The following is a 14,273-nucleotide window of genomic DNA, read 5'->3' as shown; positions in this document are numbered from 1 at the left end:
GACTTTGGGTGCTTTCGGAAATTCAATTTGATGCCCTCGCGCTGGTCTTCAGAAACGGGCAAGGGTGCAGCAGAGTGCGCTCGAAGTGCACTTCCGAACGCAGCCTTCGTTGGCCGTAACGTACGTAGTCCATCGCGAGACGCGCCACAGAGCTCAAACTGGCCAGCTTTCGGACTCAAACATTGACGACAGCAGCGCGGGACGTCCCTGGAGTAAACGAGACTGTGTCGGCTCAAATGTCTCACTTCGCTGACAAATTATGACATTGCAACCGATCACAAAATTGGCATAAAATGCTAAGGATCGAACGATCGGAAAGTCTACTCATTGTTATAGCGCATTCTACCGGTAATCTGTTACCTTCAAGGTTAATAATATACAAGGATTACAATTTTACAAGTTGTGCAAACATCCGGAGAGCTTGTCTCTCATAGTTTGTTTGTTTTTGATTTTGGTTTCCCTGCTCATTTGATGCCGATTCTCAGTGGGGTGATTTGTATAATGATTGAGTGTTTGTGTTGGTCCCCATTATAATTTCATTTTGTTGAATGGCAGAAACAGGAGGACACTGAATCTAGTTTGAAATCCACTTCTGGCTCACTGCTCCTTGTATGTATGTAATGGTGCCTGTAGATAAGAATCTAGAACTTGAGGGAGCCTGACACCATCCTAATGAAGACATCTGGCTGCTGTCATTTGCGCAGATATTAACTTTGGCCCTGCGCCATGCATGTAAAAAGCTCCAATTTTGTTTTTTTCTTCTCTTTCTTCTTCTCTGACATGTAAATCAGGTCGCAGTGACACGATTCCCAGCTGATGGGAAACGTGTGGCGTGCACGTTTTGTTGCCACTGTGATCTGACCACTGTATAGTTGCTTCCGGATCGTTCAACGTTCGCCTCCCAATTTTTTACCCTTGAAATTAAGTTTCACCGTTTTACCCCAATATCACGTCTCCTCCTCCTTTGTGCGGTACATCCCGTCCGTCCTTTACGTGGTATCCAATTTTAAAGTCATTTGCGTGGGTCGAAATGTGACGTGTTCAATTCCAAAGTAACAATGTGTCGCTGCAGCGAAATGACCAGGAAACCTAGATCCTAAAATAAAATATAAAATGTGTCCCTCGATCGCTAAATAAGTGTGGGTTGTGTGGTTTGTGGGAGCTGTATTTCATAAATCTTTTTTTCCTGTGAATGGTGGTAATAAATCTTTTGCACGGGGAAGCAAAACCATTTGTAGGAGCGTAGGATTATAGTTTGCCCTCTGTCTATTTTTTTTTTTGTCAATTATGTTCTTGGTTGGAAGCAGTTTTTCAAACCTAAACCCCATTTGATATGTTTAACAAACCAACTAACGCACAGAGTTACAATTGGCAGTGGTACAGCTTACAGGTGTATTTGTTGGATTTGCGTGTATAGTTCAGGACATTTATTGCAGTGCCGGAGAAGACAATGGCGTCTCTGTATCGGAAAAGTGAAAACTACAGATTCATGCAAGCGCTCACACGCGCAAACATTCCCATGAATTCCCAAGCCTGGAGAGGGGCAGAATTGGAATCTGGGCCATGTAGGCCTTCTGAGTTCTTGTAGTCAGAGGCACCCCTCATTCTCACGTCACAGGCAGCACATTCCAAGCTCCCTTATCATACATGCGCCACGCTACTGTGCCGCTACACTTTTGTGCACTCAGTACCTCTGGAGCAGCGGCATGAGACCGAAAACGAGAAAACGGCCGTGCGCCGATAAGGTATTACTTACTTAAAACTGTTACTGCTGTTTATTCCCCCACCCCAAAAAAAAAATTAAATAAAAATTTCGTTCTTCATGAGAGGTCAAATACAATCCCAGGCTCAAGCGCAAGCATTCACGATCAGCTCACATCACTTGACCTCCCTGAGCCACATCCTCACTCACGTTCCCCTTCAAGATGATGTGTTGCCATTGAGATCATTTAAAATTTTTTTTTTTTTTTTTTTGCCATAGAGTACTTTGTGGCCGCTGCCTCTTCTCTGCTTTCCGCTTCCCCCGGAGAAATGTCACAGTGTCTTTTATGTTTCTACCTGCCGTCTGTCCCGCAGAGACTTTGAAGAGCTTCCCAGCTCGGATGTGAGGAAAACCACAAGCCGGAACTCTGACTTCCCACTCATTCCCAATACCCCTCTGGCACAAATATCAATTTTCTGTCCGACAGAGGAGGTTGTTATGTTCTCTGTGCGAATCTATAGGAGAGAGTTGAGTAATTAACACGTCAGGCAAATGCTTCTGCTTTTGCAAAGGAAAAAACAGGAAAAGATAACATTGCTTCCTCTTTTTTTGTGTGTGTGGTGGTGGTGGTGTTCGTCACCCTGTCCATCTTATATAAAATCAGAGGTGCATTATTCTTTCCTGTCTGATTGTAGACTACTGTCAATGTCGCCCCTGTTCATACTTTAAACATTCGTAACCCCTTTTGACTTGGGAGTGTACCCAAGTATTGAGGCAATTAAAAAAAAAAAAAAAAACTTGCACTTGTTTGCACCTGCTCCGAGCACTTATTAAAGTCCAGCCATACATCTTGTTTAAAAAAAAAAAAAAAAAAAAAGCGTTAAAGAACGAAAAGCTGGATCAAAGGAGGCTCGTGTTTGAGGAAGGAGGCTACTATGCTTAGTTGTCTGGAGCCAGGACACTGATGCTGCGGCTGATAGCAAGACAGAGGGGCCCTGCGCTAACGGTTTACAAAAAAAAAAAAAAAAAAACACACAAGGACAGCTCTTTCTTCTTTTTATTTTCTCCAATTCTTTAGGTTTTCCAAGTCTTCTACCTCAAACAATTCACCACGATTCACCTTTCTGTCTCGCTCTGCCTGTCTCAGACATGTTGTTTACAGTGTGACACCCCACCCCCACCCCCCACCCCCCGATGGCTCGTGATAGGAATCAAGATGATAGCTAAATGACACGCACACGACAGTTTCATTGACTGCCACATCGCAGAGGGAGGATGTCGTCTGCCTGGTGTGCGTGAGTGCTCTGTCTTGGTGACTCTTTGGGAGTTTTCTAATTTTCACCTCACTTCTGCTCAGGTTTTCCCTCTGCGTCCCCGTGTTCATTTTATAGTCCTGCTTCATTTCAACTGGCTGGAAAACATAATTCTCTCAGAAGTCTGGGTGGTCTTCACATGCGCGTGTACGCACGCACGCACGCACATGCACACACGCACGCACGCTATGGTTTTCATCTGTCTGGTACTGTTGCAGTTTCCATTAGAAGTTCACCACCAGCAAAAAAAATAGAATTAAAAAAACATCACCTAATCACTGCTCAATTGGAGTTGCGGACGGCCTCCGACTTACAAATGCTCTCGCTTCATTAGGAAAACATTGTATTTTCTGCAGACAAAACTTTCGTGAATTGACATCATCAAATCACCCCGAAGCCTCCTCTCGTTTCCTTTTCATCTTTGCATAAAGCCGATGTCTGATGTGTGCCCTGTACACAATGTCCCCAAGCTTCAGCCACATTAGAGTGCACGCAGGTAGATGCACACCCCGAGGCTCTCTTATCTCATCGAATATCAAAGAACCAGTCTTCTCGCACGACAGCCCGTTTCGTGCATCGCCTCCAGAAACGACTTTCGTCAGAAATCTCGGCCCCCTCTGCTCAGATTTGCTCACGGCGCCTTTTGAATACCTCTCCAAAGTCAACATGCCATCATATGATACTGAACTAATTACAAAGTACATCGTGCATCTACCTGTTTACCGAGGGCTCGGCCAAGTGTGCAAATAAACAGCAGGAAAGAGAACGGGGGGCATTCATAGCTTGATTGGACTCCAGCGTACACTGTTGGGCACACTTTGAAGCGCTCTCTCATGACATGGCCGGGATGATGTCATACAGTTTCAGGTTTGCAAAGTGGACTCTTCCCAAGCAAATCCCCTCTGACCTGCGAACGAGTCCTCCGTGCCGCGAGGCTCATCCGACCGCCGCGGACTGCCAGGCAGAGCGCACTTGTCGCTATTGGAGTCTGTCGGAGGTCGGGGAGCGAATTTAGAAGCTGTACTTTTCGGCGCCGTGCTCCGTCTACTGTGCGCGCACGTGCGAGAGCGAGCGTGCGTGTTTTGCTTGTGGGGTTTGATGATAATCACCGCAGCGAAATGGCAATCAGTGAATCGCGTGTGCGGCATCATCATTTACTGTGGCATGCTCCCAACTGTCCCCACATCTTCATGCTTTACTGCGCTCCTCCTCCGTACTAGGCATGTGTGTCGGTGTGACTGCGTGTGGGCGTATGCGGTTGGTCGCAGGGTTTATTTATCTTGTTCTAAATCACCCCTCAAACTCACTAATTGGTCCAGTTCCAGTGTTAGGTCATGAGGGGAAATGAACAATTACGCCGATGTTTGTAGTCAATGATCATCTGCGTTCATGGGTGTCTCTGTGTGGGCATGCATGCGCGCTTGTGTGTGGTATAAAGGAAAAAGCAGTGCACAGAAGGGGGCTCAGGTCATCACTTGTTTGTGGGTGTGGCTTACGGAGTGATTTCTGGATAGATTTGGACCCCACTGAACATATGAAATCTGGAAATTGGAAGCCACCGTCGCGGAGCGATCCATTGTGTCCTGCCCTTTTTTTTTTTTTTTTTTAATTTTTTTTTTTTTTTTAATAATGACAACAAACTTTTGATCTTTCCTTACCTCCTTGGAATTCCATCTCTCCCACCGCTGTAATGCTTGCACGTCCCCGTGTGAGTCACTGCTCCATCGCAGTTTCCTGGATTTTACTTCAATCACCTCGATATCAGTTATCACGACATGCCTCTAATCTGTCCTCGGAGGCCCGCGTAGAAAAGCAATTTGAAAGTTCTGGCAGCTTTCACATTCTGTATATTGTCTCAGCTCTTACTACCAGACACTCCTGGCGGGGAGCTGCTTGAGTTATGTTGAGTTATGTTCACATGAAGTCTCGTGTCGGACCTTTCCAACACGTATTTCTTTGGGACAGTCTCAACTGTTCCGCAACCGTTGATCGATCTCCCGACAAAAAGATAGCAGCTCATTGGTATTCACCATCGAACCGCTAATTAAACATCAAACACATTGAAGCACCTGAGTTTATGGTTTGCACTCCCGCCTTTACTGTATCGTACAAATTAGACACACAGTAATTGTACGCTTATGCGCCGTACTGTCATGCGCAAGCACAGGATATTAACCGGCCCACACAGCTTCCCTCAACTGGTACCCAGTCGGTGCCGAGAAACCTGACACTGGAAGAAGTGGTCCATTCATTCTTCCTTAGCGGTCAAAACAAACAAGACAAAACAAACTCCCCCCCACCCCCAGTTGCAACTTTGCGTATGTGTTTCAAAACAATCTGATGCGCAGACATATTGCACGAGGAAGCGAAGACCGACCAATAACAGACCGGGACAATTGGAAAAACGGAGGCAGGGAGAGAACATATTGGGCCAGTGCGGTTCTTTTCAGACTTATGTTACTCACAGGTAAGTGGTGAGAGGGCTGATGTTGGTCGGCACAGACGATAGTCCCAACTCCGAGCAGTCCGCCATGACCAAGACAGCGTCTCGCTCACACTGGCACGGCGATGGGCACAGCACGGCCGCTGCTCCCCCTCGCCTGTCCTGCATCCGCTCATCAGGCCCGGCTCCAGGGGTGGACGCCCCTACTCCGTCGAGCACGCAGAGAAGCAGAAGCGCGGGTAGCATGTCGGGCCGTCCACCTGTTGTCCCGACACCTGTGCTGACTCTCCTGGTGGCTCACTTTCTGCCGGCCTGTCTGTCTGTCTGTTGTGGCAGTTGAAGGGGACAAGAAGCTGTCTCTGAGTTTCCTCTGGTTTTTTTTTTTAAACTAAAGGATCCTAATCAAAGAGCGAGACCAACTTATTTCTTCAGGAGCTCCGCACTGGCCGCTGTCACAACCTCTTCATCTCGGGCTACCCTCACTTTCAGTCCCAACTTTAGTTCCTTCTCGTCTGCCCTTTCTCATCATTTAGCCCCCTCACCCCCCCCCCAAAAAAATCCCCCAAAACAAGTGCACTCTGTCTTCCCTTTACCCGTGAAGATGTCTCGCCGTTTCTGCGTCCCACTCCTTACCTATTGTAGAAGGAGCGCACGAGTGGTGAATGAGCTCCTCTCATTGGCCTGTAATTTAGGGATGGGCTGGAGCATCTCTCGGAGATGGGAGGGGCCCCTGAGTCCTGAACTCGCCCCTCTCTTTCTCCCTTGCTTTGCCCTGTTTTATTTTGCTTGGAGGCTCGGTGTGAAGAGCATGACTGTTTGGGGAAGGGACACGGATCGGGTGGGGGCAGGGGGTGATACAGTTTGGCGTGAGACAAGAGGGCCCTTTTATGAATGGAAGTGAGGAAGCATTTGTAGCTGGAGAAAAGTCTGGAAGAAGAGGAATGGAGGCAGTGCAGTGTGTTTTGGCTGTTGCGTCAAAGTGAGACGAAAAGGATCCGAGTGTGACTGTTTGGAGGAAATTGCAATTCTGACACTTCAGCGCCCCTCCGTCACTAGAAAGATCAGAATGCGGGGTCTCGTAAGTCACACCCTCTCGGGTTTCTGCCGCTGGATTGTCGGGATCCCGGACTGACCGAAAGACCACTCGCGTGACAACGTTCATGCAAACGCACGCAAAGATAATATTATTAGTGTCGTGTCGAGAAGAGCTTAGAAAAGCAGATGTCCGGTGGATATTAAAAAAAAATTCTGTTACATTGGGGGGGAAAATGAGACCAAGAACAGTCGTTTTGAACTTTGTCCACCAAATGTGTGACCTGCAACGTGTACAACTCGATTGGGGGGGAGAGAAAGAAAAAAGGAACAACTGAAATAATGTGGTTGCACAAGTGTGCACACCCTCCAAGAATTGCAATCATTCGCGTTCAAACTCATGCTAAACGGGAGTCAGCACACACTTTCCACCCTTGAAAGTACGTCTGCTTATCCCGAAATCATTTCTGCCATTCTCGTCAGCTTTATTTGCTTTGTAGCAGAGGGCTGAAGCTTTCATGCTAACGCCGACTGCTATTCCGAACTGTCGACGCGTCCCTCAGCGTTGTCTCGGGGACGCTGCCACCGCCAGTCGTTCCTTTGCAGTGAGCGCCGTTGTGTTTCATTGGACCATGACACGTTTTCCCCCCACGTACGTTTGGCAGATTTTGGCGATGCGGCCGACTTTTTGGGGAGCGGAAAGGCGTGCATTGTCAAACCTATTCGAAACATTTGTGTTTGTGCGGTGCAGGAAAATGAGTTCATCGTATGGGCACATTTAATCCAACTTTTGGATTGGGAAAGAAGAACGTACAAGGCAAATGCACAAATGCACACGCGCGAAGCCGCGAGGAGGAAGGTTTGTATCGTTTGCCCGCCACGTTCGCTGTGAAAATAAGAATAAGGAAAATAAAGGTTGTCTATACCTTTGACTCATCTCTGCCACTCCATCTTTGTCTTTCTTTCTCGACCATTCTCCGGTGGCTCAATAGTTTCTCATTAATTAATTAACATTCCTATGCCACTGTGTTTTGTGAGGGGCCTTTGTTATGGCCCCACAAAACCTCTTTCAGGCTCTTCTTCACATAGTCTCTCTCTCTCTCTCTCACCCACTCACTCGCTTGCTCTCTCTTTTCTTCCGCTTTGTAATGGAATGTCTGTTTTTGCTCCCTGTGTCTATTGTCATTTTAAATATGTTGTGCGCGGCCCGTATCCAGTGACGCTTTATGCTGCAAAGCCCTTTGAGCAAATATTCTGGCAGTTCAAAGGAGAGCCGCCCTTTGCATACACATGCAAACACACGCAGTCCTTACCACTGGTGTGCACACACTTAAAAAAAAAATTTTTTTTTTTTTTTTTTTTTAAACTGCATCCACCTGCATTTTCACCCACTCCTTGCACTCTCCACCTTTCCCCTTCCTGTGCACAGAGTTCTGTCGTCTTTTAAACGTTATTTAATTGTGTGGCCCAAAGGGATTTCTTTTTCACGCACACATACGCAGGGAGTCAAGCCTGCATGTCTGGTCTTCTGCCCATCTCAAGTCTTGTTTCTCTCTGCCTCGCTCTCGCCTTGGCTCCCTTCCTTTTTTCACGTCTGATTTAACACCTGCTTTGTCGACTTCCCCTCCCCCCCCCACCCAGTCGAATTCTACTGCTCCTCTACAACTTTACCGATTCGTCGCAGTCGCGGCGCAAAACGGGCTCCGATACTTATATAGTGCGCTACGGTGCTTTTATCGTCTGCGCTGTGTGTTCGCCGACCTTTATCTGGCCCGTTTAACATACGGCAGCAACATTCGGTATCATGACTACGTCAAGACAAAATTCCCGTGGCCGTATGGTTTATTGTGAGTTAGCGCACAGTCTCTTTCAGATGGAGATATCCCTATCCTTTTAACTGCAGCTCCTCCTCCTCACTGCGCTCTGCATTTTCAAGCCCAAAACTACTCCAAATAATATTGTTTCTATTCTCGCATGACTGTGCCCCAGTGCATGCGAGCAAGGCCCATAAAAGCATGCTGGGGGACGTTTGGTGTCGAAAAACGCGACCTTAGACCTACGAAACATGAACGAGATTGGAGCTTGGCCCACTCTCAGGAAGGATGGGGAGTTCCTATACAAGAGCTTTATATTTGAGTTTTGTTCCAAGGTGTTCCAACAGTTTGTTCATTTGATTGTTTGAAGTTTTTATGAGCAAGAGAAAACAACGCTGTCCACATAACTCTCTGATTGGTATTATCCTTCACTCCCTTCATTTTCTCGCGCTTATCCGGAGGGCAAATCGAGACAACACACCCATTCACACATTTACACCAACGAGCAATTTATATGCCCAATTAAATGTCTTCACGCAAAGTGAGATGCTGGCATGTTTGCGCTCCTTTTGTACTTTGTCTCTCAAATATTCCGCCTCAGATCAAAGGCAGCGATCTCGCCCCTCTCCTCCTCCTCCTCCTCCTCCTCCTCCTCCGTGCGCTGCTCTCTCGACTGTAAACATTATCCAAACGGCGGCTGCCTTGAAGACGCGGCGGCAAGTAGCTACCTGATACCTGACACTAACTCGAGAGCACTCACCGTGGTCCGCTTGGAATAACACGGACGCGCACGGCGCTACCTGAGCTCCTTGCAGCGAGAGGAGTCCATTCCGCGGGCCGCCACTCAATCGCCACCCGAGCCGCTTCACCTCCGCACCCATATCCCCCCTTCGCTTTTTTTTTTTTTTTTGTTTTGTTTTTTTGCACCCACCAAAACTGCCCCAATCTCAGCGCGTATGTCAGCGTGCTCGTGTCCGCATTCGTGCGCGCCGTGGCTCGAGCGGAGCCACCGCGGGCACGCCGACCTCGTGTGCGCACTCAGCGGGACAAAGCGAGGCGCTGCGCTTTTTTTTGGTGGCGGCAGGTGTGTTCTTTGGCTTTTCATGGCAAACCACCTGAAAGGCAACAAAAGGTTCCTCTCCTTCCAACCTCCCCGCCGCCATCTTTACCCCATCAGTCTCTTCCTTTCTGCATCTCACAGTACAAAAGGATGGAATAAATGAAAGAAAGGTGGGGTTTAGGGGGGGGATGAGGTAAGGGGACAGAGGTGGGGGTTGGGACAATAGTGGGCCTCCAGAGATGTGATTAGTCATGGAGTTCAGTAAAGCCCTCCATCAGAGGCCAAAGTGTTGAACTCATCACCTACTTTGATTTTGTTTGACCAGCACCAGTCGGCGTGTGCAGTTGTGGGTGACTCCATTTCTTCCTTTCTTTCTTTTTTTTTCTTTCTTGCTTGTGAATGTTACAACCGTAGCTCCGATCTATAACAAGTTGATTGCCCGAGATTTAGCGCACTGATTCCTGCGGCGAAGGCTGCATCATCGCGACCCTGCGCACATTCTTATCACAAACCAGCATTTGTGTTTGTGCACGCTTGCGAGGAACGCGTGCGCTGCTTTTGTAGCCAGACTCACTATAGTGTGATTGTATCAGCCGTGTCAAAATGGAGGAAGACACATGAGGAATGTTAACAGTGACTGGGTTGTCTCCTTAAGAGTGCAATCCGTGCAAGGACGAAGACGGGCTTCAAGGAAAGGCAACACAAAGGCTTCGCATTAGCCACAGTAAATTCCGATCATCTGACTAATGCCCAGCAGCAGAAAGAAGTCTCGCAACTGTGAACACACTCGCAGATAATACTGATAACACACCCAACCCCCACCCCCTCATTAGGCTGGAATCAAATCATACATCATATTGTAACCTCCTCGTTGGGGTTCCAAGCGATGTCACAATTGATCATGAGGATGATGAAATGTCGCCATCTTCTGCCACAAGACAGAACAGCGCGGCTACTGTGTCCGACTCTTGAAGGCGGTTGCAAATGTGCAAGCAGTCCAATACGACGCCATTGACATGGTGTCTTTTCTGTGCTGCATTGCACTCTCCAACAAAGGCCAAAAGGACATAACATTGAGTTGTTTCGGAGCTCCTTGCGTCACTTACTCTCCTACTTACACGGTGATGTCAAATGTGGGGAAATATATGTAAGCCAATTAACAATGTACTGTTCATTAGCGAGCGAGGCACCCTATCGCCGTGTGTGGTGTCATACGACAAAGCGGAGACGTGTTGCAAAGCATCTGCGGCTCGGAGCAAGTGGTTCATTTGAAATAGTCGTACAGAAATGACACCGTCCACTGTGGAAAAAGGGAAGCCAGAGTATTGCGTGGTTTACGGCATTGTTCAGACATAAAGTGGAGAGCACCGCTGGAAATTCCTGAAATTGTACAAATCACCCAAGAAACCCAGATGCATGCAGCTCACATGGATCCGCTGTTACTTCTATTTTATTACCATCATCCTGCCATTTTTTTTTGAGATACTAAATATTCACATACTTTGGGGGGGGGGGGGGGGGGGGGGGGGGGGGGTTGTTCTTATTGTGTTTCTGTCGAGTGTCTTACGAGGTGTGCCAAAAAGATTGAAGAGCTGCCAGGCTCTGTCAAAAAACAAGCCAGTGATGTGCAGTAGCCCCCACCTGACCTGCAGGGGGGCTGACTTGAGTCTTGTAACTGGTGAATGACCTGGAAGACAGGCAGAGCAAGACTTCATTTAAAAAAAAAAAAAAAAAAAACAGGTTGAAACGCGCGCTAATCTCCGTCTGAGTCCGTCTCCACACGTGATCTTTTATTCAACAACAGTACACGACGGTTGCTGTTTCCGTAAAGTATTACTCTTTGTTATTTGTACATTTTAATTTGAATCAGATGGTTCGGATGACAAATATTTTTCTTGACAATAACTCAAATCGACCAATCGTTTAGCAAGACAAATGAATACATAAATGACTCCCGATGTAAATGCGAATGATGAGGCCATATCCACCAGATGGCAGAAGGTACGCTAAACGTGTGCGCGCGTCTGCCTGTTGCCAATCATACAACAGAATCAGTCATGACTTCCTGCGAGTCCCTGCTCGGATGGAGGGCAAAGGCTACGAAGGCAGTGGCGAGGCCAACCCGTGATGGGCGGATTGGAGACGGCGGGAAGCGGAGCGAATGAGGACGTTGAGGTTTTCCCGAGGAGTGAGCAGGTTGGATAAAATTAGAAATGAGCTCAGCAGAGGGACAGCCAAGGTTCGATGTTTTGGAGACAATGTCAAAGAGAGCAGACTTTGATGGTTTGGACACGTCCAGAGGAGAGAGAGAGAGAGAGAGAGAGAGAGAGAGAGAGAGTATATTGGTAGAAGGGTGATGAGGACGGAGCTGCCAGGCAAGAGAACGAGAGGAAGACCATGCAGGAGATGCAGATGACACGCTGTGGTTACCCAAGCCCAATGGAAAAGAAGAAGAAGAAGACGTCATACTTTCCAGGACATTTTTTGCTTGGTGGTGTGCCATGAGATTTTTTTTTACATGGGGGGGGATAAAATAATAAATGGGTGCGTGGTCTCAATAAAATTCAGGAAACCCTCATCGACTGTGTTCTTGCTCGATTTGATTTGACTCCCGAGCTGTGAGCGAGCGTCTTTTTCTTATCTTGCCGTGGAAACTGAAGATTTATGTGCAATCTTGACTCGACTTTGTGTGTTAATTCCGATAAGGCCTGTGGGTTAGTGTCGTTTATGAGTGTTTATTGAGACCACAGATTACAGAGCTGCCTACTCTTGGTCCCAAACGATCTTCCGTGGGAATGCAAAGTCCCGCCAGTTCCCAATCCCATCCCTTATCTCCGACATTCCCGTATGAATTATGTATACTGTACAACAAGATCACTTTACCACTGCTCTGCTAATCCTACACGCTAATGTTCCAGCAGCTGTGTTATGCCTAAATAGATCATTTAACAACACGTTTATAACTGCGGGTTGTAGTTCGCAGCGGTGTAAAACCTGCGCGACAGCTGTCTTCTTATGTTTCGGGGGGCTGCGCCCACCGAGCCAGCAGATTCCAGGAAGAACGAACGACGCAGCGAGCGCCGGACGAGCTGAGCTGAACCTCGGGTTTTGCATACACACGTGTCCCGGAGAACCCAGGACAACACCAACAGCACAGCGTGACCAACCGCTCCTCCTCACACGCGGGCTTATTAGCGGACTCCCCTGGAGGACCCTTCTTCACGGGCGGGCCTTTTATCACTTTGCACGCGCGTAAACAAGCGCACAAACGTGCGAGCTCCCTTGTTTTGTCTCACTTTCTGGGGAATTCCCAGTGAGCCGCACACATACAGGTGATTTGCTTATGCTCACTTAATAAAAAAAAAAAAAGGGGGGGGGGTGACTATAACTGTTAACCCACTACACCTGGACACACAGCCATTTGTTATTGGGCAGCTTCTGTCCAAGTTGATAAGCCCATTCGCAAGCCTTTCAGGTGCTGCAACACCTGACACACTAATGGTTCAAACAATATGTGTGGGGGGGGGGTGTAGTCATGAGTCCATTTCACCTGCCAAATGGAGACCGTTAACCTCGAAGTGTCCCAAAGGCCAGGCAACTGATCTCCAATCTCACTCGGCAGTCACTACTGGACACACACTCCGCAAAATGACAAAAATAGATCGATCGATTTGGAATTTACCCCCCCCCCCCCCCCCCCCCCCCCCATGAGCTTTTCTGTTCAGCATCCTTGAAAGCAATATAGAACTCTAAGCTATCACGGCATCAAATTTATGATAGCACCAAGTATGTCCATGTGCATTTCCGTGGCATATTTGAGATACCAAATCATCCGGAAGCCGTTTATGTTCAAGAGTAAAGTTGTAAATGGAGTTTGAAGTGATGTCAAGGTGGTTTGGGGATTATAGTTGGTGGTATGTTTAGGGTTTTACCTATTAATATCTGCAATTGTAGGCGTCAATTACGTTTTGTTGTTGGGGTTCCCGCTATTAGCGGCAATATTGGGAGTTTACTGTACAACACTGTAGTTTTTTTCCGAAGAGAACATGGGGGGGGGAAAGCAGCTTGCCAGTCAGCAGTTTGCTGATTAGAAGTCGATTGTTCCAGGAGTCAAGAGCCCGTTTTGTAATCAAACGTGTCCTTGGCTCTTTGTGCGTTTCCGATGACAAGGGTCCAATGCGCCTTTTTTGCGTTATCACCTTCCTTCAATCCTCCAGGTGCAATCCAGGGCTACAGCAACTCTAACTGTCATTTAATTCACCGCGGCACTCGGGGTTTTTCCGAGCATGTTTTGCCAGTCCCCGCTCCCACCTCCCTAAAGCTTTTAAACCTGCAACCTGTATCCCCCACATTGTATTTTAGTGAATTTAGTGTTTATTGTTGTCATTTATTTCGTGTGTTTTATATACCACTAGAATAAAATTGCTAATACTGCGATCCCGGTCACTATCGTACCGCCTCATGCCATTTGAACTTGTTTAAATGACACGGAACTTGTGACCGAAGTGTACAGCGCTTCCATGTCCAATGTGTGTACTCAATGCGGAGGGGTTGTGTGTCTATGGCAATCACTCAGTGTGATGAATTTGTGCACTAAACTTCGAATTGAAAAGTTAGTCATGTCACTGCACGTTAATTATTATTATTATTTTTTTTTTTTTATCTTGCTGAGGCCATAGCCTGGGTATAAAAAAGCGCTGTGTAAATAGCAGCTGCCTCTCCCAATGCGCTTCATATATTATCACACCATGGACACGACCGTCTGCGCGCAGTACTGTAACTGCTCAATTATACACTACACAGGCATCACTCCACAGACTGATAACGGGAGATACTGTATTATATTCAGAACCGTATTCTGTACTCTGGTGGTCTTTGGACTTACAGTTCGTCACACTAATTGCAAGTT

At 47.4% G+C, this 14,273-nt stretch overlaps 1 protein-coding gene across 2 annotated transcripts in view; it reads right to left on the bottom strand.

Moving 5' to 3' along the window:
* Positions 1–6,074, bottom strand: part of LOC133413025 (leucine-rich repeat-containing G-protein coupled receptor 6) — a 46,342-nt gene extending 40,268 nt beyond the window's left edge. Inside the window, exons 1-2 of one of the 2 annotated variants that reach the window (XM_061696915.1) lie at positions 5,879–6,074; positions 5,481–5,782 (exon numbers count right to left, since the gene is read on the bottom strand). In XM_061696915.1, coding sequence (XP_061552899.1) covers positions 5,481–5,704 — 224 coding nt within the window. In that variant the 5' untranslated portion in view covers positions 5,705–5,782; positions 5,879–6,074. Of the gene's footprint in view, positions 1–5,480 lie in introns of both variants that reach the window. The other variant, XM_061696909.1, reaches the window with a different exon arrangement.
* Between the last annotated feature and the right edge of the window lie 8,199 nt (positions 6,075–14,273).

The sequence above is a fragment of the Phycodurus eques genome, chromosome 1, assembly GCF_024500275.1.
Source record: "Phycodurus eques isolate BA_2022a chromosome 1, UOR_Pequ_1.1, whole genome shotgun sequence".
Taxonomy (NCBI): Eukaryota; Metazoa; Chordata; class Actinopteri; order Syngnathiformes; family Syngnathidae; genus Phycodurus; species Phycodurus eques.
The sequence above is the reverse complement of the archived record's forward strand: the minus strand, read 5'-3'. Positions and strand labels throughout refer to the sequence as shown.